This window comes from Rattus norvegicus, chromosome 18 (assembly GCF_036323735.1).
Source record: "Rattus norvegicus strain BN/NHsdMcwi chromosome 18, GRCr8, whole genome shotgun sequence".
Classification (NCBI taxonomy): domain Eukaryota; kingdom Metazoa; phylum Chordata; class Mammalia; order Rodentia; family Muridae; genus Rattus; species Rattus norvegicus.
Window position 1 is genome coordinate 54,572,372 of NC_086036.1, and position 27,213 is coordinate 54,599,584.

A 27,213-nucleotide genomic window follows, 5' to 3' on the forward strand; every position below is an offset into this window, starting at 1 on the left:
CTGCATGTGAAGCCTTATAGATGTGTCAAACTTCGTTAAGTTCTCACCAGAAGGCCATTACTCTCCACTCCCATAGTTCAGTTCATCATGGAGGTCAGACTTTGATGTCCTCATTATAGATTCTCATTTTCTCTTCTTTCACACCTAAGCCAGGCACTACCGAGTCACCCTTCATCGTTCTGTGACCTGGTTCAGCATCAAATCACTGACGAATTTGGGTGACTGCCCTCGGGTTTGGCTGAGGGGTCCAAAATAAAGCCGAAACGTGTTGAAATTTCTCCACGTCTTTAGTCTAGCTGTGATGATCTCGCACCTGGTCTACTGGGACAGATTTCAAGTTGGTCTGCCCCATTCAGCTTTCATCTCCACTAAATACAACTTCAAAAGAAGAGAACAAGTATCTTTTTGGAGGGGAGGGCAAAGTTATCTCAGTTATGCTGTTGACTGTTTCTTTCCAATTACCCGTCAAGTAAAACTGGGATGTCTTACTCACCTAAGGACTGTCTGCTTCATGCTCCGCCATCTTGGATATTTGGTTTCTGCTACTGTTGTGTGACTCCTGTCAATGGTGTAGTTATCACATTAACTATTAGTTTCTAAACTCAATCCCGCTTGTCTCTAGGTTCTCCTCCCTGATGAGCTTTACCCGAAGACCATCCCTGCTTTCTGCTTTAAGCACTTCAGTGCCTCCAAACAAGTTCCGTGTCTCTGTATCTTCCCGTCTCTATCCTTTCAAGTACTTGTGTCCTTCTCCAAGCACACATGCACATATAAGACTTAGACAAGTTATGAGCATACATAGATAACCTTAAAAGTCAATGCCTACTCTAAGCCTTTTTAAAATTAAAATTGTTAGGCCTTAAGATAACTCCCCATAAAACATTCTAAAGAAATGAACAAATGGTTTACTGAAGCAGCATTTCATATGCCCGCCAGCAGCCTCACACTCTTCCTTCTTTTTGTCCCCTTTTTATTGAAAATGTATTTTTCACTCACATATGTCCTAATTACAGTTTCCTCTCCCTCTACTCCCCCAGTTTCTCACCATTTCCCCTCCCATTTTCAAACATTCCCATTCTTTTTTCACATAAAAAAAATCAGCCATCTAAAAAATAATAGTAAAAAATATTATAATATGGTATTACAAAACTAACAAATCAGGATTGAACAAAACAAACATATATGAAACAGAGACCCGCTCTTTCACATGCTCAGGAATCCCATTGAATAATGACTGAAGCCTATGTATAATAAGTACACACACACACACACACACACACACACACACACATACACATACACACATACACAAACACACAGACACACACACATACACAAGCAGACACAGACACACAGACACACACTCACACACACATACACACAGACACATACACACACATACACAGACAGACACACAGACACATACACACACATACACAAGCATACACACACAGACACACTCACACACACACGCGCAAATACACACATACACACAGACACATACACACACAGAAACACACACACATACATATGCACACACATACACACACACAGATCCACAAGCATACACACACAGACACATACACACACAGAGACACACACACATACATATGCACACACATACACACACACACAGATCCACAAGCATACACACACACACTCACACACAGACACAGACACTCACACACAGACACACACACACAGACACATACACACAGACACATAACACATACACGCAGATACACGCAGACACACAGACACATACACACAGATACACAGACACATACACACACACAGACACACACTCACACACAGACACACACATACACACACAGACACACAGACACATACACACACAGACACACACAGACACACACAGACACACAGACACATACACACAGACACATACAGACACACACACGCAGACGCACGCAGACACACAGACACATACACACAGATACACAGACACATACACATACACACACACAGACACACACAGACACACACATACACACACAGACACACAGGCACATACACACAGACACATACACACACATGCAGACACACAGACACACACACACAGACACCCACACAGAGACACACACACACACACACACACACACACACACACACACGAAGAATCCTGTCTATGGCTTCTCATTCAGTCTCTGTGAGTTCTTATGTGCACTGACCATGCTGATTTACAGGGATTTATTCACTTGGTATCCTGTACCCGCTCTGGCTCTGACATCCTTCCTTCCTCCTCTTCTCCAGGATTCTCTGATCCCTGACAGGAGGGATTTGATCGAGACATTCTGTTAGAGCTGAGTGCTCCAAGGTGTGTGTGTGTGTGTGTGTGTGTCTGTCTGTCTGTCTGTCTGTCTGTCTCTCTCTCTCTCTCTCCCCTCCCCCCTTCATTTCCCTCTCTCTCTTATCTCCTCCCTCCATCCCTCCCCTCCCCATTTCTGCTGCTTGTGGACCTGGATGTAGAACTCTCAGTTGCCTCTCCAGCATCATGTGTGCCTGCATGCCACCATCCTTCCAGACTTGCTTCCTCCCACGGCAGCGATGGACTAAACCTCTGGAACTGTAAGCCATTCCAAGGAAATGTTTTCCTCTCTAAGAGTTGTCATCATCCTGATGTTTCTTCAGATCATTAGAACCCTGACTAGGTTTGATTGATTACGTCTCATGAAGTGGGACTTCAGTCAAATCATATATTGGTTGATTACTCCCACAACTTTGCACCACTGGTGCCCCAGCATATTTTGCAGGGAGGAGACCACTGGGGTTTGTGACTCTGTTGGTGTTTGCATTTCTCCTTTGGAAGTATGAAGAGTAACTGTACCGCAAATGTTAGAACCTAGGGGCAAAGTATCTCTGTGCACCAGTTCAACGCCTCCATGTTCGATGAGTTACATGGGTGATGTCTTCAGCAACCAGGCCTTGCTGTCAGTCTGTGGAGAGCAAACTATAGTCTTGGCAAGAGCTTGCTTTGTTTGGGGGTTCCCATGGGACCCCTTTGGCCAATAATTCAATGAGGTGCACTGGAAAAGTATTATCCTAACCCCGCCGCACCCTTGATTTCTACTGCAGGAGCTATTTCCTTCCTTCCAGTACTCACCGCTGCCAGCGATAGCATGCACTATTCACTTATTGTATTATATCACTTATTGTCTCTCATGTTTAAATATGCTCTTAACTCACACGTAGTCAGCAGGAACAAACGGGAGCATGAAGTGGGTTCACTGACTCCCTTTGTGTCTTCCCTTCATCCTACATCCTCTTGCCATCTGACAGGCTTCTGTTAGCAACTGTCTTTCCCCCACTTACACTCTCTTGTCCTGTATGATAGGCTACTCCTTTACCATAGGTCTTCTTCCCCGAAATGCTGTTTTCTTAGGAAAGCTTCATTTGGCCACCCTCTCTAGCCCTTTGTCACCACATTTGCTTCTGTAATGGTACTTTCTGCAATTTGTAATTTTTAAAGTATATCGGTATGAACCCGTGATTTTTAGACACTTTTTTTTTTACAGGGGGTGTTTGTCTGTGCCATTGCATTAGAATGTCAGATTCGTGAAGATATGGATCAATGTGGTTTTACCATAGAACCCGTAGGTCTTGTGCACTGTTTGCTGTATACCAGCCCTCCTATACGAACACTCATAAAGAGTGCTGGATAGTTTTCAGGAAGATCCAGGGAACAGAACAGAACAGAGTGCCTTTTGGTAGACTGGTCATAAACCAAGGGTTTAAACCTTCATTTCATCCCCATTAGAATACATTTTTCTCATGTTTAGTCATTCCATAGACAAGTCACATGATTTATTAAAATAACGATAAGCAATGAGGTTATAATAAAATGAGTAGGGGTTGGGGATTTAGCTCAGTGGTAGAGCGCTTGCCTAGGAAGCGCAAGGCCCTGGGTTCGGTCCCCAGCTCCGAAAAAAAGAACCAAAAAAAAAATGAGTGGACACGAGTATATAATGATCAATCTCGTTAAGTAATATAAACAAACAGCAAATGGAATCACTAATCCCAGTCATGAAAGCCTTGACGTTTTGGAGAACAGCTTAAGCCAAGCAGTTTGTTTTCTCCCATAACCACAGACCCTATCAATCCCAACTGCTTCATTTGTTTCTTCAACACAGAGGCCAGAGCACAGCTATTTGTCATCAGACACATGCTTGAGCATGTGTGTGCAAGTACGCATGCGTGTGTGCGTGCATGTGTGCATGTGCTTGTGTGTGCTTGTACATATATGTGCTTATACATATGGAGGCAGAGTACAGCCTTGGGTGTCATTTCTCAGATTCTATTGATTTTTTTCTGAGAAATCATTGTTTCTCACTTGCACCAAAACTTCACTAATTTAATTTGCTCAGTAAGGTATCCCCACCACGGATCTGCTTTTCCCTGCTCAGCTCACCCTCCACCACAGCACTGGGATTACAAGTATGTGCCTGCCACCCGGGCTCACTTTTCACACTGGGTCTAGAGACTGAACTCAGGCAGGCAAACACATAGCTGAGCCTTCTCCTCAGCCACAAGGAAAGACAGTTTCAATCTGTTTTAAAAATTCTTATCTCTATGGCATGTCAGAGGAAATATTAGGAAAAAAAGCGCACAATGGTTTATAACAAAATGGAAAGAGAGAGCATATGTTTCACTGTTAGGAGAGGAATCTGTTCTTGTGTGTCACGTAAATAAAATATGACTGTGTTGAAAGGACACAACACAAGAAGCCAGCATGAGGAACCCTGCAGTGAAATCTATAACCCTGTCCAAGAAAAGATAGAGAAGACAGAGACCGAAGGGCTTTGTTTTTAAATGCCAACCACATATGCTATCCGGTTCTGGAGGGGCCCTGGGCTTCATTCTAACGACCTTCCCCATTGCATCATGCCCCCAGCTCTACTGACATTGCATTTTCTCACAGATGCCGCTGCAGATCTGGTCCCACATAGGACCTTGCCTAGAATGCCTCTTTAGGTCCTCCCACAAACCCTGGCACAGTTATCTCCTCTTCCCTCAGCAACAGGACCGTCTGAATATCAATTTTAACTCTCATGTAGTTCTACTTACATTCATATACATATTCATATATAATATTTCTCACTATTATTTGAACTCAGACATCTTAACAATATACAACCTCCTTCCAGTTTTATTCTGACATGTTTTGAGGTTGCTTTAGGTTTTAAGCTCTCTTATAAAGTGTTTAAATTAGGCACTCTTTCATAGGGCACTTGTGGGTTTAGGGAAGGTTTCTTCATAGAAAAAGTCTTTAGTCCCTGAGGCTCTGTCACTTGTTCTTAGAGACAGGTCTATGTCTTATGTAACCGTCTCTTTATTCTTAACCTTTGCTTCTTAGGTGTCTATCCGGGAAGCTATTAGGCTATATTCCAGTCTTGTTTTATAATCGTAGAATAAAACACAGACAGAGATCAAGGAGGTAGGAGATTGTAACTTGAACAATTATTCTGCAAGGCAGGCTTTTGAATCAGATAAATGGTCCCTTCTTTCCCCTTCTTGATATGCAATAATAGGCCTTGGAAGCCTTCTTCACAGTGAACTGAACCTGACCTCTGCTTTGCAAGGCTGGTCCTAAGAAGATTTTTCTGAGCAAAGGGTTGAGTGGCTGAGTAGTTAATGAAACCAACATGCATTAGGAAGATAAACAACTATCATTTTAAAGCACACATAGAGAAGCTTAATGCTATTCCAAAACAAGTCCTCAAATGTGAAAGGAAGTAGGGTAAGATCCAAAGCTGTATGAATTTGTCTAAACCTACATCCTGTCCCATGATGCATTTGTATGTACATCTGAAAGTATATAGGTAGGCATGTACACGTATGTTAATTGACTAGAAGCAAATCTGTATTCACACTCACATGTAACATTCTATATGGGACAGTTTCTTTCTTTATCTACATAAAATATTCAGTTATTTAAGATTTCTATTGTTAAGTTCAGACTTAAAGACAAACTGAAAGCTTAAAGCATTGTCCCAAACCCACCATGGGGACATTATTGGGCACCTAATACTGACAGAGTCTGTTGATGAAACCCTAAGTTCTCTTGGAGAGCCAGTAAGCCTTTGGCAGCAAAGGGGTCTGTCCACACAAAACCACTCAGGATAAAGTTCAGAGCCCTCAGCAAAGTGTGTTTCTCCTCTGTATTGTGAGGGATAAGTTCTGGCCTCGCTGTTGATAGCAAAGCTTGGATGGCTACCATCTGTGAGGTGCTGTGCCTCCAAATCCTTAGTGCAGAATTTTTTAAAGATGAGGATTATTTGAAATAACAATTGCATGGCAAGCTTAGCTTTCCGCACACAGCCTCCCAAAGGCAATGTGCACTCGGGGCCAGGCAGTCTTTGGTTTGAATCCTGTCGTCACCATGTGCTGGTTTGTAATCTTAGGACGCAGTAAATCTTTTGGAAACTCACTTTTGCAACTATAAAACTAGTGAATTATCAAGCGTGTTCCAAGGTCAGTGAGTAGATTAAGTGAAGTAATACATATAAAGTACTTGCCACATAAAAATTCCCTCTTCTGGTGAGTGTTTAAAAGAAATGAGTTAAAAAACCAACATGTAAGTGACTGCATATAGTTTTAGCATGCATGTGCTGAAGAGAGACTTTGTCAGCGACTAAAACTGGGTCCTTTGAGAAGAGGGAATGTTAATTGAGTTACCTCCCTCACACTGGCTATTGGGCATGTCTGTGTGGCTCTGTTTGTTTAATTAATGATTGTTGCATGAGAGCCCAGTGCATTGTGGGTGGCACTACCCTTTGGCACTTGGTCATGGGATGTAGAAGAAAGTATGAACTCTCCTTTAGCTCTTGCCTCCAGATTCCTGCCTGGGTTGAGTTCTTGTGTGACTTCCCCCAGTGAAAGACTGTGATCAGAACCTGCAACCCAAATAAACCCTTTTCTCCTCTCGGTTGGTTTTGGCTAGAATTTTATCACAACGACAGAAAGTAACTGGAACAAGGGGTCAATAGAAAGTAGATGGAACCATGAGAAGAAATAGGCACTCCAAGAAGTGTTAGTTCAGTTCAGAGTGAAGGATGATTCACAAAGTGAGATCATGGAAATGAAAGACGAAGAAAGCAGATTTAACAGGAAACAAGATTACTGGGGTGGAGCATTGGAATGGTCTCTCTGTGAGGGCTTATCTAAGCAGTGTGTTCTAAAGGCAGAGAACATGGTCTGATCAAAGATTAGCTTTGGAATGGAGACCGAGGCCTGTTTAACACATACTTGGTACATCAGCTGGCATTTTCACTGTGCTGATGTTGTTCAAGCAGCCATGTCCTTGAGGTTTCATGTCAGCCACTTCTCTTCAGGGCTTAGGAGACACAGTTTAACAGCTGCATCCTGAGCCTTTGCCTCTTAAAATCTGCTCTCCCCTTGTGTGACTTTATCTGGGCCTTAGGTGTGAGGGTTGCATTGCAGATGTCTTATTCGGAGGCTGAGCACATCGCTGCCACTTATCCTGTACATTTTGGCCACCCTGTTAGTTATCTCTGTCTGTAGCTCCAGCTGTTGCACGAAGAAGGGTACCATGCCTAGATGAAGGGCTCCAGCTGGTCAATGGCTGCTGGGACAGGGCCAATCAGTTTCCTTTAGGAGTGAGTGCCTGTGTAAGTTGTCTGACCCCACGTGGTCTCTCCTGGACATAGGTACATATGCGCATTGCCGAACAGACTCCAGAGGTTGTCGCCACATGTGCCTATCTAGATCACGATTGGCTTGTAACAATAGTAAAGAGGAGACTAGGAGTTTGGAGAGGGAACAGTGAGCAGTGGGATGGATTGGGGTTGGGAGAGTAAGAGATGTGGATAGAGTGCTTGTGTATGAAGCTCATACAGAAAAGGAAAATTAAAAGTACTGAGATAACAGGGAGTGGGGCGGTGAACAGTTCGGAGTATTGGGAAATTCTGGCTATCCCTGTAACAATCCCTGGGTCACAATTTAAAGGAGCGGCGTTGATACAGAAGGTTTGAGTGAAGATAGAGTAGCCAGTAAAATAAAGGTTTTTTTTTTTTTCCAGAGAGCAAATTTAGAATGATGTTTTAAAACTGGAATTTATTTTGGAAATTTGGAGCCTTAGATGCCGGTCCTGGCTATATGAATTTTAAGCGGGTCACGCAACGTTTCCAAGGTGCTGTGTTCTTTGATTTTTAAGCTGTGGGTAATTCCCGGCTGATCTCCGGGTGTCTCTCTATTATTATACTTTTATGATTCCCTTTGAAACTTCTTGGCTGTGAAGCAAAACGGAATGACTTTTATAGTCCGGTTGCCTGAAAAGTTTCCTCGAGATATTAGTTGGACATATAAGGAAGGTGGCATTGGAAAAGCCCAGTGGAAGAAATGAAATCTGGATTTTCCCTAGATGAAGTAATGGGTGCAGCCAGCCCGCCGGTGTGTCCTCTTTTAGTCCAGAGGATAGTAGCACACGGGGTTAAGAGCAGGTCTCCCTGAGGGTCCATGCAGGAGGGGCCCTTCTGACTGAAGGCAGGAGGCTACACACTGTCCCACAGTCTTTCTTCCTTCCAACGCCCTCAGGCAACTTAGAGTAAGCCAACAGGACAATAACTACATCAGACAGCGTGGTGACGGAAGTGTGAGGTGCTGAAAGGCCAAGGAAGGCAGTGGATGCTTGATGAAATGTTAGGGTCTTCTCGAGTTAGAAGAAATAAGAGCTGTGCACAGAGCCAGAGATATCCTGGGCTGAACGTGGTTTCCGGCATGTGTCAACATGCAATGATGCACTAATTGTTATCCTAAAACGCTTCCGTGTAATGTTTGTTCACACAGATAAAATGTGTTCACTGTGGTGATGTGAGGTCTGAGTAGTAAAAACAACGTGGGGGAGACCGGCGATTCCTCACACACCACCTCTTTTCATGGCTTTACACTGTGTATCTGTGTTAACGCTTTTGAGTTTATTCTCTGAGTCTATAAGGGGGGTGCTGAAATGATGAAATCAGAAAGATCATTATTTTATGATGGTAAAATAGCATAACTATGTGTGGGTTAGAAATGTATTTCTGGACAGATTCATATATGGATAAGGAATACACAATTATCTGACAAAAGTCACTTCAGATTTTAATTAGAGCAAAATATCATTTAATTAAAACGCAAAGTAAAACTTGAGACTATCATTCTGGTTAAGCTACGTTTTATACTCACATTTTAAGAGAGAATGCTTTCCCAGCCAGCAGAGGCGAGCTGTGTACTCACCTCTCCCCTTAGTGCCGTAGTCTGAACCACTGCTCTACCTGCTTTCCCAAGGAGGCCTGCCAGCCCCAGGAACATCCAACCAGGAGCCTAGCTTAACTGTCTCCTAAGAGGCTTCATCCAGGAGCAGATACAGGCAGATGCAGAGGCCCACAACCAAACATTAGGCAGAGCTCAGGGAGTCTTGTGAATGAGTGAGGGGAAGGATTGAGGGAGTCAGAGGGGTCAAGGACATCACAAGAAAACCTTCAGAGTCAACTAACCTGGGCCCATAGGGGCTCACACTGAACCACCAACCAAAGAGCATGCATGGGCTGGACCTTGGCCCCATACACGTATGTAGCTATGCAGCTTGTTCTTCATGTAGGTCCCCTAACAACTGGGGCAGGGGCTGTCTTTGACTCTGTTGCCTGCTTTTGGATCCCTTTCCCTAACTGGGCAGCTTTGTCTGGCTTCAGTGAAAGAGGATACACTTAGTTCCTCTTCAACTTTATGTGCCAGGGTGGATTGACACCCATGGGGAGGCCTCCTCTCCTCTGAGGAGAAGGGGGAGTAGTGATGGGGGTAGAGTGTAAGGGCGGGACTGGGAGGGTGAGAGGAAGGAGGGACAGAGGAGGGAAAGGGCTGCAATCAGGATGTAAAGTGAATATATTTAATAGAGAAGAACTAGATTTCTAATCTCACTAAGTAATTATACTTCTAAATATACATATATATGTATCTATCATTTCTAAATATTTTCATGGTTGTATGAGTTTTTGAGGCATGGATCTTATACCTTAGATGATGGAAACGATATCGAAGTTCTGTTAGTTTCTTTCATATTTAATTATATCAGATTCAATTATGTCACGTTGGTAGTTTAAAACTTGCCATGGGAGGCATAGTTACCCCATGGGAGGCATCTGCATGACTCATTGTTTGTTGTATTGTTTTGTTGACTTAATGGAAATGTCACGAAATGAATGCTCGGCTGGTTTTGATAATGTGGGGCGTCCTGAAATTGTTGCTGACCATAGACCTTACATGGAGGAAATAACTTTAAAGTTTGGTAATGCATTCTTCTAGTGGTCTAAAGCTGTTGTCCAATTCTCTGACGTCAGTCACAAATGAGTTACACATCCTGGTGCCCTGTGTCACTTTCACCTTAAGCACTAACATAAATTGAAGAATTCACCCCAAATTCCTATTGGATTTATCCGTGTTTGTCGATTATAAGAGCTCAGCAAAACTTTAACAGAAGTACTCTGGGAAAATCAGTTCTTGCTAAGGAATTGATTGGGTCATGTCTTTTGTTATTATTTGTAAGTTGTGTCACACATACCATTCATTACATTGGTAGGTAATGTTTTTTAAAATGATATAATCTTTAACTTATTTACTTACGTATAATATAAAATACATAACGTACATATACAAAAATAAGTAAGTAAAGCCAAACAATACAAAATCAGATTGCACGGAGCACCAGATGTTTGCCTGAGATGCTGTTACAACCACATCTTTACGCCAAATCCTTTACCCTTGTCTTTCTTATTATAGCATCTTGATTTTTTTCTCGAGTGTACCTCATTTTGGATCAGTAGAAATGGGTAAGTGTAAGACAATCAAACAGTAGGCAGTCTTTTTCTAACCAGGCATTATCAGACATCTTTTTGACGTGTTGCCTGCAATCTGTAACCTGTCATCGCCCTGTGCCTCACCCCGAGAGCAACAGCCTCAATTCCTTATTGTCCAAACCCTCTGCTCTTCAAGACCCTTCTACATCCTGAAATGACAAGGACTTTATCTCATTATCCCCAGCTCATATATATATCCATATATAAAATTATTTTATATAATAGATTAAGAAAAGCTAAATCAAGTTAAGTACTTCATGTTTGCAATATTTATATTCTGTCCTATTCTTTTACTTAACACAGTTTCCCCCGATTCATCTAACTTGCTACAGATTGAATTTTCTTCTTTTTGAGGCTGATTCACTGAATACTCACCAGGTTCCCTTTATTCCTCCTTCCGCGGATGCGTACTTAGACTGACAGGTATAGACAATACTCCGGTGAGCATGGGACTGTGTGTTTCTCTCTGAGTTATTTCATTTCTGCACACCCAGGAGGGGAATTGCTAGAGCACATTTTAATGACACACTCTCACCTACACATCATATTTACTATTTAATATGTACCTACCCCATGTTTGCTATTAGTCTCAACAAATTCAACAGCGCCACTGAAGCTTTACCTAGAGATAAAGAAAAGTGTGAGGAGAACCAAGGAAAAATGAGATGGAGGCATGAAATGGGAATAGTTGAGTAGCTAGGAGAGAAGTGGCAAGGGAGTTAAGTCATCCAGGGCGAGCAGTGTCACACTGCTTCTGAGCCATGTGAGTTTTTAGTGAGGTCTCCATTACATGCTTAACATCTCTTAAGGAGTTTCAAATTAATTTGATCAAATGGAAGAGTTACACTTGATTCACTGAAGCAGCAAATTAAACAGCAATGACTGTTGGGTGGTCAGAGTAACTTTCTGGATGTAATTAGAATAGTCCTGTGGGTTGCCAGGATCAGTATTGCGGGGTGGAGGTGGGTGCCTGAAAGGAAACTCCTATCAGTGACAGCTTACAAAACAAGTGTAAGACACAGGCACTGGCAACAGCTGATTTTCACATAAGCAATGTTAAACTGAAAAAAAAAACCTGAAATTCTTTTGAAAATGTTTTTTAGTTTAGTGTGTGCTGTGTGGGGTGTGTGTGTGTGTGTGTGTGTGTGTGTGTGTGTGTATGGTACATGTATAGAGAGGTATATATAGAGGCCAGAAGACAACCTCAAGGCCACCCACTTTGTGTAAACGTGAGTGTAGGGTGTAGGTTGATATATGTGTATGCATGTGCCTGTTAGAGAGAGAGAGAGAGAGAGAGAGAGAGAGAGAGAGAGAGAGAGAGAGAGAGAGAGATCTTGCTCTCTCCCTGGTTTCCTGAGGTAGGGACTGAACCTGGGGCTCATAGCTTCATCAAGGCAAACTGGCCAGCCAACACTCAAGATTCACCTATCACATCCTTCCCAAGACTACGCCTTTCTCTAGAGTTGTATAGGCAAGAGCTGCAACCGCAGCTTTTGACACAGATGCTGAGGTCTCAGGTGAGCTGTGCTTGCAGACCAAGAACTTTATCCCCAGGCAGTATGCCAGCCCCTGCTGTTTTCTTTTAAAGGAGGGTTCCTCAATGGTTTGAAACTGGCCAACTGGACAGGAGTGTGGGGCCAGTGAGCCCTCTAAGAATCTGCCTTCCTCTGTCTCCCCAGGGGGTACATCGTCGGTCTAGAGGTTTTTAAGTGGGTTTTGCAGTTCAAAGCCAGCCACCGGCACTTGTGGGGTGAGCATTTTATTAAATAATAACGTCATTCCCCTGAAATTCGTGAAATCAAATAATCAACAGGAAGTGTACATTGCAACAGAAGGAAAGGTAGGAACCACGTTAAGTCTTCAGGTCACCTTCTGATATTATCATACAGTATTATTTCAAAGTAATTTGGGAAAGAACAGACGTGATGGCCACACAGCGGCACACTGTGCTGCCAGTTCACACTTGGTTTCATATGCCAGCACGAAAGCAATGTCTGCCGAACACCGGGTCGCTCAACAGAGAGGTTAACAGGGGTTTGTAGTTATTCACAGCTTGTAAAACCACAGTGTAGATAAAGCCATGTATTTTGCTAGTAGGAAAGAAAAATAAAAACCTCTCTCTGAGGACACAGAAAACCTGAAGTTTAATCTAAGTTGGTATCAGGAATGATAACAGACCAAAACTGCAACATGTGTCAGGGTATAGGTTTCTGGTCTCTCATGGAAAGTTCCCCAGTCTGACATTTGGTGCTAAACGTGCCTCAGAGGGAGCTAAGTCTGGCACACAGTACTTAGACTGTAGGTGTGCACTGAACAAATGAGTCACCCTTATAATTATTCTAACATTTTTCTTCTTTTTAAAGAGGCCATTTTGTTTTTCTTAAAATGACTTCAGATAAAATTTTAATGCCCCAGAGGGCCTATATTATAGTTTCTAATCTTTAGCCAAACAAAATGTAACAGAGAAAATATATACATTTCAAGCTATACTTAGCGTCCTGATTGAGGACCATGGGATGTAATGTTTGGGTACTTACATTTAGTACATGTGTCGTGATTATTGGAATATAAATAACAAGGAGCAGGTAATCAGTAGGTTTAATCAGTAGCAGGGTAAAGATATTCACTGTGTTTTCAATACCCGTGTGTGTGTGTGTGTGTGTGTGTGTGTGTGTGTGGTGTGTGTGTGTGTGTGTGCGCGCACACGCGCGTGTGCATGTGAATTCACGATAATTTTCTTACAACTCCATTGCTAGTTAATAAGTCACGGCACTTCAAAATCAAATTGTTATTTAGGGGCATCCCATTTTTCATGATACTACATATAGCTTAATATTTTAAGGCTCATAGTTATGAATTTAGCAGTTTACAGTCTGTCGAGAGTGTCTTAGATTATGAACTCAGAATTTAAGTGAACTTGGCACGTTTGGGTGAGATGTGTAACACCATGACTCATACATCGGTTACATGCTGGCTGAAAGCATGAGTGAATCAGGATGCTACACCAACCTAGGACCCAAGCATAGCACTACCCCACCTCATCATGCCCATCAATTCCTAATTCACACCACCTAGTCTCATTTGTATAGGTGCCTAGATCTTTAATATGTATTAACTTGGGTAGTTTTATTTTGTACTCTCTTTTTTTATCATCAAAATGACAAGGGAAAAAAATTTTAAGAGTCCATGTAATTACTTTAAAATTCAAATGAAAAAATGTGTGTAGACATTTTTTAATATACACACATACCATTCTAAAGACTTATTAAATAAAAAATTACTCAGCGTTTTCGGGGTGGTAAATCTGGATTGAGGAGAAAACAACTGTATAATAATTCTTCAGAATTTTATTAATCGTTTGAATAACTCAAAACTGATTAGACTTTTATTTACTCTGGAGTATCTTGCAGTGGGAATTTGATAAAGAATAAAATGGAGTAGTATATACTTATCACTTTGTGTTTCTTAATAGAACATTTCATGCCCTCTAATAATGAAGCAAAAATTACATTTGAAGTTATTCGCTGCAAAAATGGAGAGAGTAGATACAAGCCCTTAATTACTGAGTCACATATTATTTGTTAACTAATTTATATGTAGTCGATGTTTTGTTATCTACTAGGGAAAAGGCCATGAATATTTTAAAATAGCACATGGTCTCCTAAGGAAAATGCAGCTTTTTTTTTTCCAGAACCAATGTAGTTTTTATTAATTTTCTGTTTGGAAACATTACTCTTTCTGAAGAAATTATTATGCTACTGAATATGTGCACCAAGCAAAACAAGCTATCCATTTCACATAGTTATATGTAGTTGAATTAAAAACATTATATAAATAGAATATTTCAGGAAAGTTATTTCTATAAAAATTGCATGCTAAAATGTTAACATTGTTAAATATGTTATTTATAGCTTGGGTTATAGACTTAAATAATAAATATTGAAGAGAACCACTTCTGACAGTTCTGTGTTGGGTATTAGTTACAATGCAGTTTATAGTTCAAGACGGGAACACAAGTGCCCGTATAACAAAAATACAAACTGTTCATTTGTATTGATCCCAACTACATTTTACAGTGTTTACGTTTACAGGCCCAATCAGGTAAGTCTAAAATCCTGTGACATGAAATTTGCGCTTGAACGTGAGGTGCTGACGTTCGGATTCATTGTGAAAAGTTTCTTAAGGGTTTCGTGCAGAGTTTGAGACATCGTCTATGTTAATTTTGATGCTGTGTGCCGTCATTTGCCTCAGTATTTTACATGGATTACTTCACTAAGTTGAGGTTGTCAAGAAGTTGGACTGTGTGGTGCCTGCAATTAAAAACTGCCTGCTGTCGCTGGACATGTTGTTCATGTTAGTGACCCCATGGGTCTCTCAAAGTCAGTCTTTAACATTCCAGGATTTTTACTGTGCATCTGTTGCTGGCGTCTTGCCTCCCACCCACACAGGCTCAGATTAACTAAATGGAGTTCATACTGGTGCAGTAAGTGCATCGAGATGAAGTCATACTATGAGAAGGTGGCTGGCTTCCTAGTGGGGTTGCAAAAATAGCTTTGCAAGGAGTTCGTGTGCACATTTGTTAAAGAAAACAGAGTGTGGGTGTGGAATCTGAAAAGCAATTTCTTGACAGTATTTCTTAAGTATCTTTCTTTTTTGTGTGTATGTGTGTGTGTTATGTGTTCCAGATGGGCTTTATACAACTCAATGAGGACTTCATATTCATCGAGCCATTCAATGATACAATGGCCATAATAGGTCACCCACACCGTTTATACAGGCAGAAAAGGTCCTCAGAAGAAAGAGTCACAGAGAAGTCTGCTGCTCACCGCCACCACTGTGGTGTCATTTCAGGTAACTCTTCCTGAGAAGATTGAACTCAGTGTGCACTACGAAGTGAATTCTTGGAAACATTGCCTCCCCCGTCTATCCATACCCACCTCTCCGGATGTGCACTCAACCTCCCCTGTCTCTTGATTTATTTATTATTAAAAAGGAATCCAATTTGCTCAATCACAGTTAGATACATTAGGTTTACTAGTTGGTGTTTTGATGCGGCACTGTGTATTTCAATACCAAAAGATGAGAGTTTGAAAGTTCTTCAAAGACCGGCATAGGACCTACCCTGCCATGTTCTTGAACCGGGAAGTCTTCCTGACGTTTTCCCATTGCACATTAGAAATGACTGAAGGAGTTCCAGCCTTCTGAGTGAATACTGTGAGCTCAAAGCCTTACTAATCCACCTCCAGGAGAACTATGGAGATTTTGCTCTACCCTGAGTAGAAGTGTCCTGTTTTCTTTTTAAACCCATTAAACACCATCTTGGAATTTGAGCAGCAGACCAGGAAGGAAAATAAAAAATGTATACTTTCAATATAGGACCTTTTAGAACTCATAAACATTCTAGCCCTCAATGTCCCATCATGTTTAATCTGTGGCATCACAGGTATAGTAATGTGGTTTTCTTCGTTTGTTTACTCTCCTGTGACCTTTTAGGCAGAAATCTGTCACATTTGCAAGAATAGAAACTGTACTGAATGGCACCACAGCCAACATCGGAATAAAAATTGCCCCAAGCAGGCCCCTTAGACATTTAATGTGGACATTGCAGTAAGTTGAGAAATGTTTTTTATTACAAAGTGAGAAGATACGAGTTTAAGAAGGATTTCCAGTGTAATGAGTTTAAAATTAGACTTATGGGTTCAAATTTAAGTGTTAATGTAGTTAATGTACAGGATATAAATTCTAAAATCGACTATGGTATTTGAGGCTAGGTTTATGAAGTGTGAGAGTGAGTAATATTTGCAGAGACCACAGCTCTCTAGGGTACTCATTCAGTTTTAGGAGAAAATATGAAATACTTTGTGGAGCAGGTTTGTTTTATGAAAATTCATATCACATATGAAAAAGATCTTCAGTGGTTTGGTGAGATGGTTAATATCTGGTTCATTGTACAAGATAAGAACATGTTGCAGAAGACCAAGCCTCGTCCCTATTTTAGGACCTGCTAATTCAAAAGGAGGGCAGAGCAGAACAAAAGTTATAGCATTGAGGACCAAAGAACGCGTTTAGTGTTTGAAACTAAACACAATAGCAGCGGTAATTTTGCGATAGCCTGTTGAGGAAGTTTGCTTTGTCTAAATAATCCTGAGAATCTGTACCATTTAACTCCAGCACCCAGATGAGCTCCAGCCTTTAATTACTCACATTAACAAAGAACACAGTGCAGGTTTTGTGTGCCATTGTTCACTGAGGCCCAGAGTTTAGAGCGTCCTTGATTTCAATAGGTTAATAACGCATAAACACATGATTCATACTTGGCAAACATTCTTCACAATGTTCCTGATATACATTACATAGTACATATAATATGCATAATATATTGACCTATTTGGACAAAACACTTGCGTGCAAGGACAGAAAGCTGTCAGCAATCATATGACTGGTTGGGCTTACCTAGAATGGGGAGCTCTGTGTTTGGAAAGCATTTTAAAATTAGCTACATATGAAGTGTATTTATTTTCTTTCTATGCACTGTATTCACAGCTACATTTTACTTTCTACTCCAAGCCTACACATTAGCACAATCACATGACATAGGCCTGGAGAATGTCACAGTATTCTTACAAAATAGATTTATTTCAGCTTGGTCTCTTTCCCTCATCTTGCCGCTTTCCCTCATGCAAATGTCATATGTGGATTATGGATTATGTGTCTTGTGCTGATTATATTAATTATTTTTTCACAGACACTTTCTTACTATTCTATTTATATAATTTCTACATGTTGCTGTCTCCTTTCCACTCTGTCCAAATTGCCACCTCAACTTCATGGTCTGATCTTTTTACACACACACACACACACACACACACACACACACACACACACACACAGAGAGAGAGAGAGAGAGAGAGAGAGAGAGAGAGAGAGAGAAAGAGAGAGAGACAGAGAGAGGTGGGGGAGGTATCATCCTGGGCCTCTCAATGTACATTTTTTTTCACGTGGTTCACAGTATATGCTCAGCCATAGGTATAGGGGTTGTGTAAATGCATTAATTATGTCTGAGCATCACACGGTCAGTTGAGCTCTGCTTTTTAACCAGTTGTGGCTTTCTGTAGTGTGTGTCATCTGCTGCCAAAAGGAGCTTCTTTACTAAAAGGCGAAAGCTCTACCCGTCTTTGGCGTGAGGACCTCTGGAGTGCGGCTGGGAAGTGGACTGCTTTCGGGAAGTGGCAATCTCAAGAGTCTTGGCTCATCTGTCATTGGTAGTTGGCATGGATTATTGTATTAGGAACGGATTCCATCCTATCGAGCGTTCCTTATGTTCAATTAGACAGCTGTAGTTTACCCCCAAGAAATAAATGTCACTACTGTACCCTTGTGAATGTCTTGCTCGGCTGGCTGGTCATTGCTGTGGATCAGACTCTTGATCTGTCTTTAACAGCTTGCCTGAGATATAATGTAAAAGAGAGGAGGATAGAAGAGTCTAAAGTCAAGAGGCATCAGGTTTGAGAATCGCCTTTAGTCACCCACAGATTAGTATTCAGTGAAATTTATAATTTTATATCTATCTTCTGTATCAGTGCTGTGGAAAGCAACTACGTAACTCACAATGTTGTAGAGCTGAGAAAATTCCTATTTCTAAGAGGTGACTAAGATATTGTTTTACAAATGAGTCTATCAAAAAATTATATTCTATAGTGATAAGTGTGCTGAGAATCTGAGTTCATAAGATTTCTTAAAGTTGGGGGTGGGGTGGGGGGACCTGGGCAGCAGGAATGCTGTGCACGAGCTAAGACAATGAGGAGCCAGGCTGCCTGAGTTCACATCACCATGTGAGCTCGGGGAGCTTACTTCTCTAAAGGTCCATGCAAGGTGGGAACAGGATACCTGGGCCTCAAAGCTCTTCTCAGAATCGAATGTGCTTACATGGAAAAATGAAAAAAAAATGTGTGCACAGTTTTTGAATGTTAATGGAGCAAGGGCAATTTGGACAGAAGAAGCAAAATGTAGGAAAGCGTAAAGTCCTGAGAAAGCATTAGCTAAGGGGACTGAAGCCACATGTCTGTGTTTGAGGATATACGGTCCTAGAAAAGTAGTTGAGCACTGGATCATGATGACACTCATGTGCTCTGCAAGTGACACACACACATTCTCTCTCTCATCTTCACTGTCTGACTATCTGTCTGTCTGTCTATCTATCTATCTACCTATCTATTTATCATCTACCTACCTGCCTGTCTGTCTGTCTGCCTGCCTGCCTGCCTGCCTGCCTGCCTGCCTGCCTGCCTGCCTGCCTGCCTGCCTGCCTGCCTGCCTGCCTATCTATCTATCTATCTATCTATCTATCTATCTATCTATCTATCTATCTATCTATCTATCTATCTATCTAAAGGTTTTATTTATTTTTATGTGCATTGGTGTTTTGCCTGCATATATTTCTGCATGAGGTAGCCAGATCCCTGGAACTGGAGTTACAGTTAGCTATGAGCTGCCATGTGAGTGCTGGAAATGAACCTGGGTCCTTTGGAAGAGCATCTAGTGCTCTTAACTGCTGAGCCACCTCCCCAGCCCTACATTGTCAATTTATAAAGTTTAGCATTGGAGAATGCTAGCATGCCTAGTACGTTGTAAGAGAACCTGGGCATTTATGGGGTTGAAAACGAAAGTCCGAATCTACAGACAACTCAACCAGGCCATATTGAATAACTTTCTATACTCTGTCCAGCATGGCTGTGATGACTGTCAGTGTGGGCAGATGTTCAGGGTGACACACACTCTATATTTTTCTCTATATTATTGAATTCCTCCTCTTATGGGAAATGTGCTGCAGCGGTTGTGTGTATGGCCACCTGCACATGGGCAGAAAATGGTCTGAAGGTTTAGGAAATGAGCAATGTGTGGAGCAGAGTTGCAGACAGTGACAACATCAAACGGACCAATATAATAAAAAAGATTCCTTCAGTATGCATAACTTTCACACACAATGGTTAGGTTGTATGAGAGAGAGTCTTGATATGACTAAGAAACATAGAATATTCCAGATAGTCCACTTACAGATAACCTGCAAAAAAAAAAAAAAAGGAACAGAGGAAGCGGAAGCTGGCGTATTGGGGCTCTCGCTGTTGGTGATAGTAAGTAATCTATCTCCAGTCAGCACAGGGAAGGAACCCTCTTTGCCTATGTTCAGCCCCCACTTCCTGTTTCTATCTCTCGGATTCTCTTGCTTCTCTGTCCCTTTTAAGTGCTTTCTATATTTACTTACTGCTATGTAGACATTTCCCAGGATGCCATGTTTGCTTTGCATATGGAATTTCATTTCCTTAATGAAGGTGATAGAATTCAAATTGACTGGTTAGACTCAACACCACTTATCTCCAAATTCATCCCCATTTCTGCGTCTGCCCTGGACTTCCAGCTCTGATGTTTGTCTTCATAAGCCTAAAGCTGAAGCTATGGACAGAGGCTACATTTTATTCACAGTTAAAATTGGGTTCATAGCTATAATGTTAACTTTTTATTTAAAAGCTGGTGTAGAAATCCTCTTATACTTTATAATAGGTCAATACCACCCTTTCTGTTCCTTACATCTTAAATTTAATTTTAACACTAATTATGCCCTTTTTCTCACCTGAAGTTGACTTATTGTCAATTCTAGAAAGTTTCTGGAAGCCCTTAAATAACCATCTTTTATGGTAATTGTTGACATTTTAAATTGAGAAACAGCATTATTTTAATCCCTCTTCTGATTATAAGCCCAGGAGTAAAATCAAGTAGAATAGAAATGCCAGCCATGGCTGAATGGCTTTTCTTTGTAGTCAGTAATAGGACATCTCCTTTGAAAGGAGAGTCAAAGCTAAAACTGTAGCACACAGCTTCCTAACAATGAGAAAACCAGTACTGATGGAAAGAGTGACCCTTGGGTAATGAGTAGAAGAAAGGAACGGTCTAGCTGCTCTGTTGACTCAAAGTTATAAAGTTTTAAAATGCTACATGAAAATCTGCTGTCTTAGGACAAGCTAGAATTCTTGGCTCAGTGGGAAGGGAGCTTGTTAAAAGATGAATTGACATCTGGCTATACTCACCTTTAATATTCAGAACCCCTAAAATTTCTCACAGTGCTACCTGTAGGCCACGAAAGCAGATTTCTGTATACTCCGGTAATTCCTAAAAATGTGGAGAGTTTATTTTATGTGAGGGAAACACTCTGTCCTCTTTTGGAGCTCTTTGTGTGGTGAGGGATACATATGCCAAGAGAGTAGAACAAGTTATAGATATGAGAGTTTGTAATGAATAATTCACTTCACAAGGGACATCCTTTTGAGGGCAGTAAGAGACTATGCTAATATTTCCAGGGAGGCTCTAAGTTGCCATAGTAAATTATAGTAGTTTGAATGAGATAGTGTTTCTGTCTCCAACAGGGTATAATTCAGAAATTTTCAGAGAGCTGGGGCAAGATAGTAAGTCTGCTCTGAGACACCATCTAGTGTTCCCACATTCTCTGCCCCCCTTACTGCTTTCCATGCCTTACCCCAGTATTATCCCCTGTAATATGTACCTGAACCCACTCCAGTTTGTCTGGATGTCTCACTGGGATGGAACCAAGAGAAAGAAAGACAAGTAATTTTGTTTTCACGATGACCTTATAGTCATCAAAACCAACTCTCCCCATACTCTGCCCTTGAACATTTTGCTGGATTGTCACATGGTTGAACATCAGGTTGAACCATGCTTCTGGTTGGACAGTCACAAACCCGCCAAGAGTTAGGAGTGGTGGTGTTGCAGGGATGAGAGTAGATACCTAAATACAATTGTCTTTGCTACGCACCCTTTCTAAGACCAATGAAAGGGTAACCACAAGCCGATAAAAATGTGGCTGTTCAAACAGAAGCAGTGTCTTTTAGTCACTGTGTGCGTCCATGTTCATTTTACGGCTGTAGTGAATGAATGCTACACAGAGCGTGCAGTTTCTCATTTCTATTCAGGCCAAGAGTGGTTAAATGTGAGCACATGCATGGCTTCTCGCGACACATTTATTAGGGCTTCACTCTGACAAGGTAAGTCACTTCATAAATAAGCTTGAAGGAATGTTCCTTGCTATAAGGAAGGTTGGAATCTATAGCTATAGGTATAATTTACAGCACGGAAAAACCACACAGTCAATTTTTAAGTGTCCTAGACCAGAAAACACTATTGAACTCAATTTCTCTTCCTGTCCATTCTTTGGACTTTGATCCTCAGAACTTTGGAATTCTTTTCTAGAACTATTCTGATTGCATAAAATCTAATCTTATCAACAGGTTCTCTTACACACACACACACACACACACACACACACACACACACACACACACACACACTTTTTTTTTTCAGAGCTGAGGACTGAACCCAGGGCTTCGCAAGTGCTCTACCACTGAGCTAAGTATGCAACCCCTCACGCACCCACTTTTTTTCTTGCCACTTTGCATGGCTTCTTGGGATGTTGCCACGTTCACTTCCAGAACATAAAGAGCATTATTTGTTTTTGTTTTCATAATACTTGCATTTGTCAACTGACTTTCATATGATATTTGGATAAAACTCATTTTATTAAGTAGATATTTAAATTTCTCTTATTACAAGGAAAACGAAAGAGTAATTATGTGATAGCTGAAGGCAGAGAGCTCAGTAGCTGTTGTCTTGCCATCATTTCGTCTTAGATCTCAAGTCTGACTCGAGTGTCTAGAAGGTAGACTAGAGGAGACCTGGAGGTCAAATAATCCAAGATGGAAATGAATCCTGAAACTGACAAATATTAGCAGTAGAACAAGTGGTTAGTAAGATCAAGCCAATCAAGCTGCAGTCAAGGCACCTCGTGTGAGTAAAACGGTTTGCTATAAACCAGTATGATGAATGGTAAAGACGAGAGCACACTCCCAAACCCCAGCAAGCTTAGACATCCAGGGAACACTTCCAGTTCAACCAAAAGGTTTTCTTCACATTTCCAGAGAGTCCACAAGTTGCGGTAAAGAAATATAGAAAATATTGGACAACAAGGAACACGCTTTGTGTGAAGGAGACAACATCAGTTTAGAGTTTTGCTTTCATTGTGACAGATGTGACAACTGATAACTGAACCAGTCATACATCTCAGTTGGGTACATTCCTCCCTTATGATCAATACCTTGATTTCTATCTCCAGGACTTGCCAGTCCACAGACAGTCTCAATCTACCTATTCTTTTATCACTGGCTTATTCTCTTTGCAGTATAGCATGGTTTTTGAGAGTCCCCTGTAATAGCAGTTTTAAAGTGACAGTTTTTCTTTATCCCTAGACAGCTCCCAAATGAATGAGACAGAGGCTATAAGATTTATTTAATAAGCATTACAATACAGTAACTGGGCAGTTAGTAATCTACTCTAATAATCTATTCCAATCCTCTGAAGTAACCTGGCTACCTCCCAGTCAAAATCCAAGAGCTACTTGCATTTATTGTTGGTCTGTCTCTCTGGGTTTCACTCCTGGATCACTTCCTCATTGTGGATCGCCCCTTCCCTTCCTTGCCACCCTCCTTCCCTCCCTCCTCCCGTCCCTCCCTCCCTCTCTCTCCTTCACCTGGCTGGCAGAATTCACAACCTATCGTCCCTTCTGCTCAGTTATTGACTGGTCAGTTTTTACTGATAATAAGAGAATAAATGGGGAGCAATGTCTATAAGCATCAAGACCTGAGATTCCCAGAATAAGCATTGCAATGGCTTGTCCAGATTGCATCCAAATAGGGGGACAGGGGAATCAACACATGAATAACAGAAGGACAATCTTCACACAGTACAGAAGCATATTGCACCTCCTCCCTCCATACATTTCATTTTATAGCAGTTGTTTTCTTTCCATTCTATCTGGTGTTCCACTGGTCTCATTAAGTAAATAGGCTAAAACGTAGACGGTCATGTGAACTTTTAAGGACGCTGTTATTCCGAATGACTGGCCCATGGTTTGTCCTTTCTCTGATGGGGGTGTTTGAGACACGATCATTGTGTACGCACAGTTTCATGTTAGTAGACCATGAAAATCCATTTCTCAGAGTGTTTCTTTCCAGTTGATGACCAGCGTCTCTTGGATTGTTGATTGTGATATCAATAAAAATCTTTGAAAATGTGAGGACAGACACCAAAATTCCAATCAGCCATTTTCTTTGATATATGTAACCGTTTTGAAAAAACACCACACCATGTGGCTGGAGATTTTCCACCCTATGAGCATTCCTGTGAGCATTCACGGTCATGTCTCTTTCATTTTACTCATTATACGGATTTTGACTCTTTTCCATTCAGCCTTGTGGTTTCACATTGAAACACTTGGTTGAGGCTCTTCCTGTACATAAATTAGTCCCTCAGAGGTTTTACGTTTTGACCAACAACTATTCAAGCCTGTTGTCTATGTTTCAGTTTGGTTTTTTTTAATTGAATTGGAATTTCTCTTTGTTTATATAGTCTGGAAATACAGGGCAAATGTCTCCCGTTTGGGTGCATTCTTTTCACTCTGTCTGTGGCATGATTTTATAAAAAGTAATGGTTAATATTTCGTGGTCATCCTTATAAAAGTGTCACGTTTTCAGTTGCCACTCTAGTCCAGGAACATTTAAGGGATCCTGATTACCTTGAAGTCTAACTTTTATTTCACTCCCTATAAGTTGGAATCAAAGCCTTGCATCTCATTTACAATGATTTATTAATTAGAGCCATTTCCCCAGGATGCGCAAAGCAGTTGTTTTGGGTACATTTTTTTTCTTTACAAGTAGGCCTTTCTTTTGTCAATAGGGTTAAAAAAAATCACTAACATTTTTTGTTTATTATGTTTGATGTAGCTGCTTTGTTAGAAATTTTACTTGCATACGTGGTCAGGAACCTTAGGAAGAAGATGGTATTTAAAGTTCACTTTACAGGAGGGGAAATTGAGGAGGCCTGGAAGGCAAAAGTACCTTAATACAGCAAAGCTTTTCATCCAAACACCAGTCCACAGACCTCTGAGGTTACGTCTTGTAGGATTTTGCTTGGTCTTGATTTCTTTCACGAATGATGACTTTAATAGACATACTGAAAAGTTCACTTCTCTATTGCAGATAAAGGAAGACCAAGGTCTAAAAAATTAGCAGAAAACAGACGAGAAAAACGGTATTCCTACAAATTACCCCAGGATTACAACATCGAGACTGTAGTAGTTGCAGACCCTGCAATGGTTTCCTACCACGGAGCAGACGCAGCTAGGAGATTCATTCTGACTATCCTAAATATGGTAGGTGAACCTTAAGAGGCATGAAAGGTTGTCAACGAAACTCTAAATAGAATCCAGCCTAAAGGACTTCTTTTTGGACATTGAACATAGACCTCATTTTCTCTGAAAATTAACTTATCCCTTTCTTTGATTAATATGAATAGAGATAGCAATTTGATATCCTAGACACATCAAACGGATGAATTGCTAATGATATAGCAAATGGCTTTCCATATGTTGCTTTATCTTAATAACTTTGTTGTTAATTTTGAGATGTGAAACTGTTCATTTCTATTTTTCCTCCTTTCCTTTCTCTGCTTCAGCCTTTATTTTCTGTCCTTTTGCGACCTTGTTTATATTATTAGCAATACTGTTGTACTGGTTTATGTGCCTGGTTTTCCCACCAATGGGATGGAATGATTATAGGGTGGAATAAAAGTGAATGTCAAAACCCACTTAACTCAAGCAAGTATGCAATTTTAAAGAACAAGTGTGATTCCACAGGATGAGTAGTACCTAAGATGTACTAGATACAATTTAAACAGAGTGATTCCCAGGAAGGGAAAGATGATGGTCAACTTCTGGGATGGAGAAAACACTTTGTATCTAGAGCGCAGGGGATGATTATCAACACAGCAATCCTGTGACATATTTTACTGGCTGAACTTTCTGAACCAGGAAATGCTAATGAGCAGTGGCTTTCACGGAAATGTAAACAGAGCTATTAACTGAGAACACAGTTTACTGTCACTTGACCTCTCCCCCAGGGGACAGTTTGTCTGACTTCAGTCCCATCTTTCTGCCAGTCTTCATCTGCATTCCAAGACTCTGCTGTCCTTGGCCTGAGCCAGCCTTTAGCCTCATCTGTAGAAGTGCGATTTTGCTGTGTTAGACATATGCTTTATAATACATATTAAATCATTTTAAGTTAAAAAGATACATTAAAAACTAAGAAACATTAAAACGTCCTGTTGCCTATCAACTTTTAAAAGAAGGTATTTATACTAAGTTGAGATTTTTTTTTCTATGTTTGGACTTGAACAAAAATGAACCGCTTTCATTTAATTTCAGAGTTCCAATTTTTATTTGCTTTTAGGTTTTTAACCTTTTCCAACACAAGAGTCTGGGCGTGCAGGTCAACCTTCGTGTGATAAAGCTCATCCTTCTCCACGAAACACCAGTAAGAAAGTTTTGAGATTTTAATTCGATTAAGTGGGTGGGAAATTGCACTCAGGAACTTTTAAGTGAGGAGTATTTTAGGAATATTCTTTTATTGCCTTAAAAATCCAAAAATATCCACTGAATCACTCAAAGTATACATAAAACTGGCCTTTGGTTTGGGTTAATCCCTCGATTTTATTTGAAAAATGGAATGTTCTTAGTTTCCAAGGATGCTAACAACAAAGTCTAACTTTCCAAAATGTAATTTTAAGTTATTTTAGAAGACAGCTTTCTTCCATTATTTAGACATATGTGTTGAAGGGGTTTATTTTCTTATCTGGATTGCAACAGAAATGAAGAGCAGTTTATGCATCACTCTGGCTAATGAAAAAGCACTAATTAGATATCAGATCTCTGCATAAGTTGCAGAATAATCTATTTTCCAAGCCTAAAAGATCAGAGGTTTAAATATTTCGTTAGGACTCTTCGATTTTCATGATAACTCTGCACAGGCTATGCCATGACACCTTCGCAACGCTCAGCTTTGTTTGTTTCGTGTTGTGTTTTGCTTGAGCCCAGGTTAAATGAAGACCGATTGCCCAACCTGTTCTAATTAACGCCACATTCAGCAGTTGGCAGTAGTCATTCGGGAAGTTGCCCTAGGATTAATGAATTGATTCATTAATTAGGTGTATCTGATAGTAATCTTTTGGAAAAAAATGAGAGGGACCTCTGTTGCAGGCAGATCTGTATATTGGGCACCATGGAGAGAAAATGCTGGAGAGTTTCTGTAAGTGGCAACATGAAGAGTTTGGCAGGAAGAACGATATCCATTTAGAGATGTCGACGAGCTGGGGAGAAGATGTTGCTTCTGTGGATGCTGCTATTCTAATAACAAGGTAACATTGCCAAAGCCAATTAAGTCACGTC

At 40.9% G+C, this 27,213-nt stretch overlaps 1 protein-coding gene across 2 annotated transcripts in view; it reads left to right on the forward strand.

The window, feature by feature from the left end:
- Window positions 1-27,213, forward strand: part of Adamts19 (ADAM metallopeptidase with thrombospondin type 1 motif, 19) — a 183,828-nt gene that overhangs the window by 27,015 nt on the left and 129,600 nt on the right. For both annotated transcript variants that reach the window (NM_001108433.2, XM_063277481.1), the window contains 4 exon segments: window positions 15,557-15,722; window positions 24,971-25,143; window positions 26,219-26,302; window positions 27,025-27,182. In NM_001108433.2, coding sequence (NP_001101903.2) covers window positions 15,557-15,722; window positions 24,971-25,143; window positions 26,219-26,302; window positions 27,025-27,182 — 581 coding nt within the window.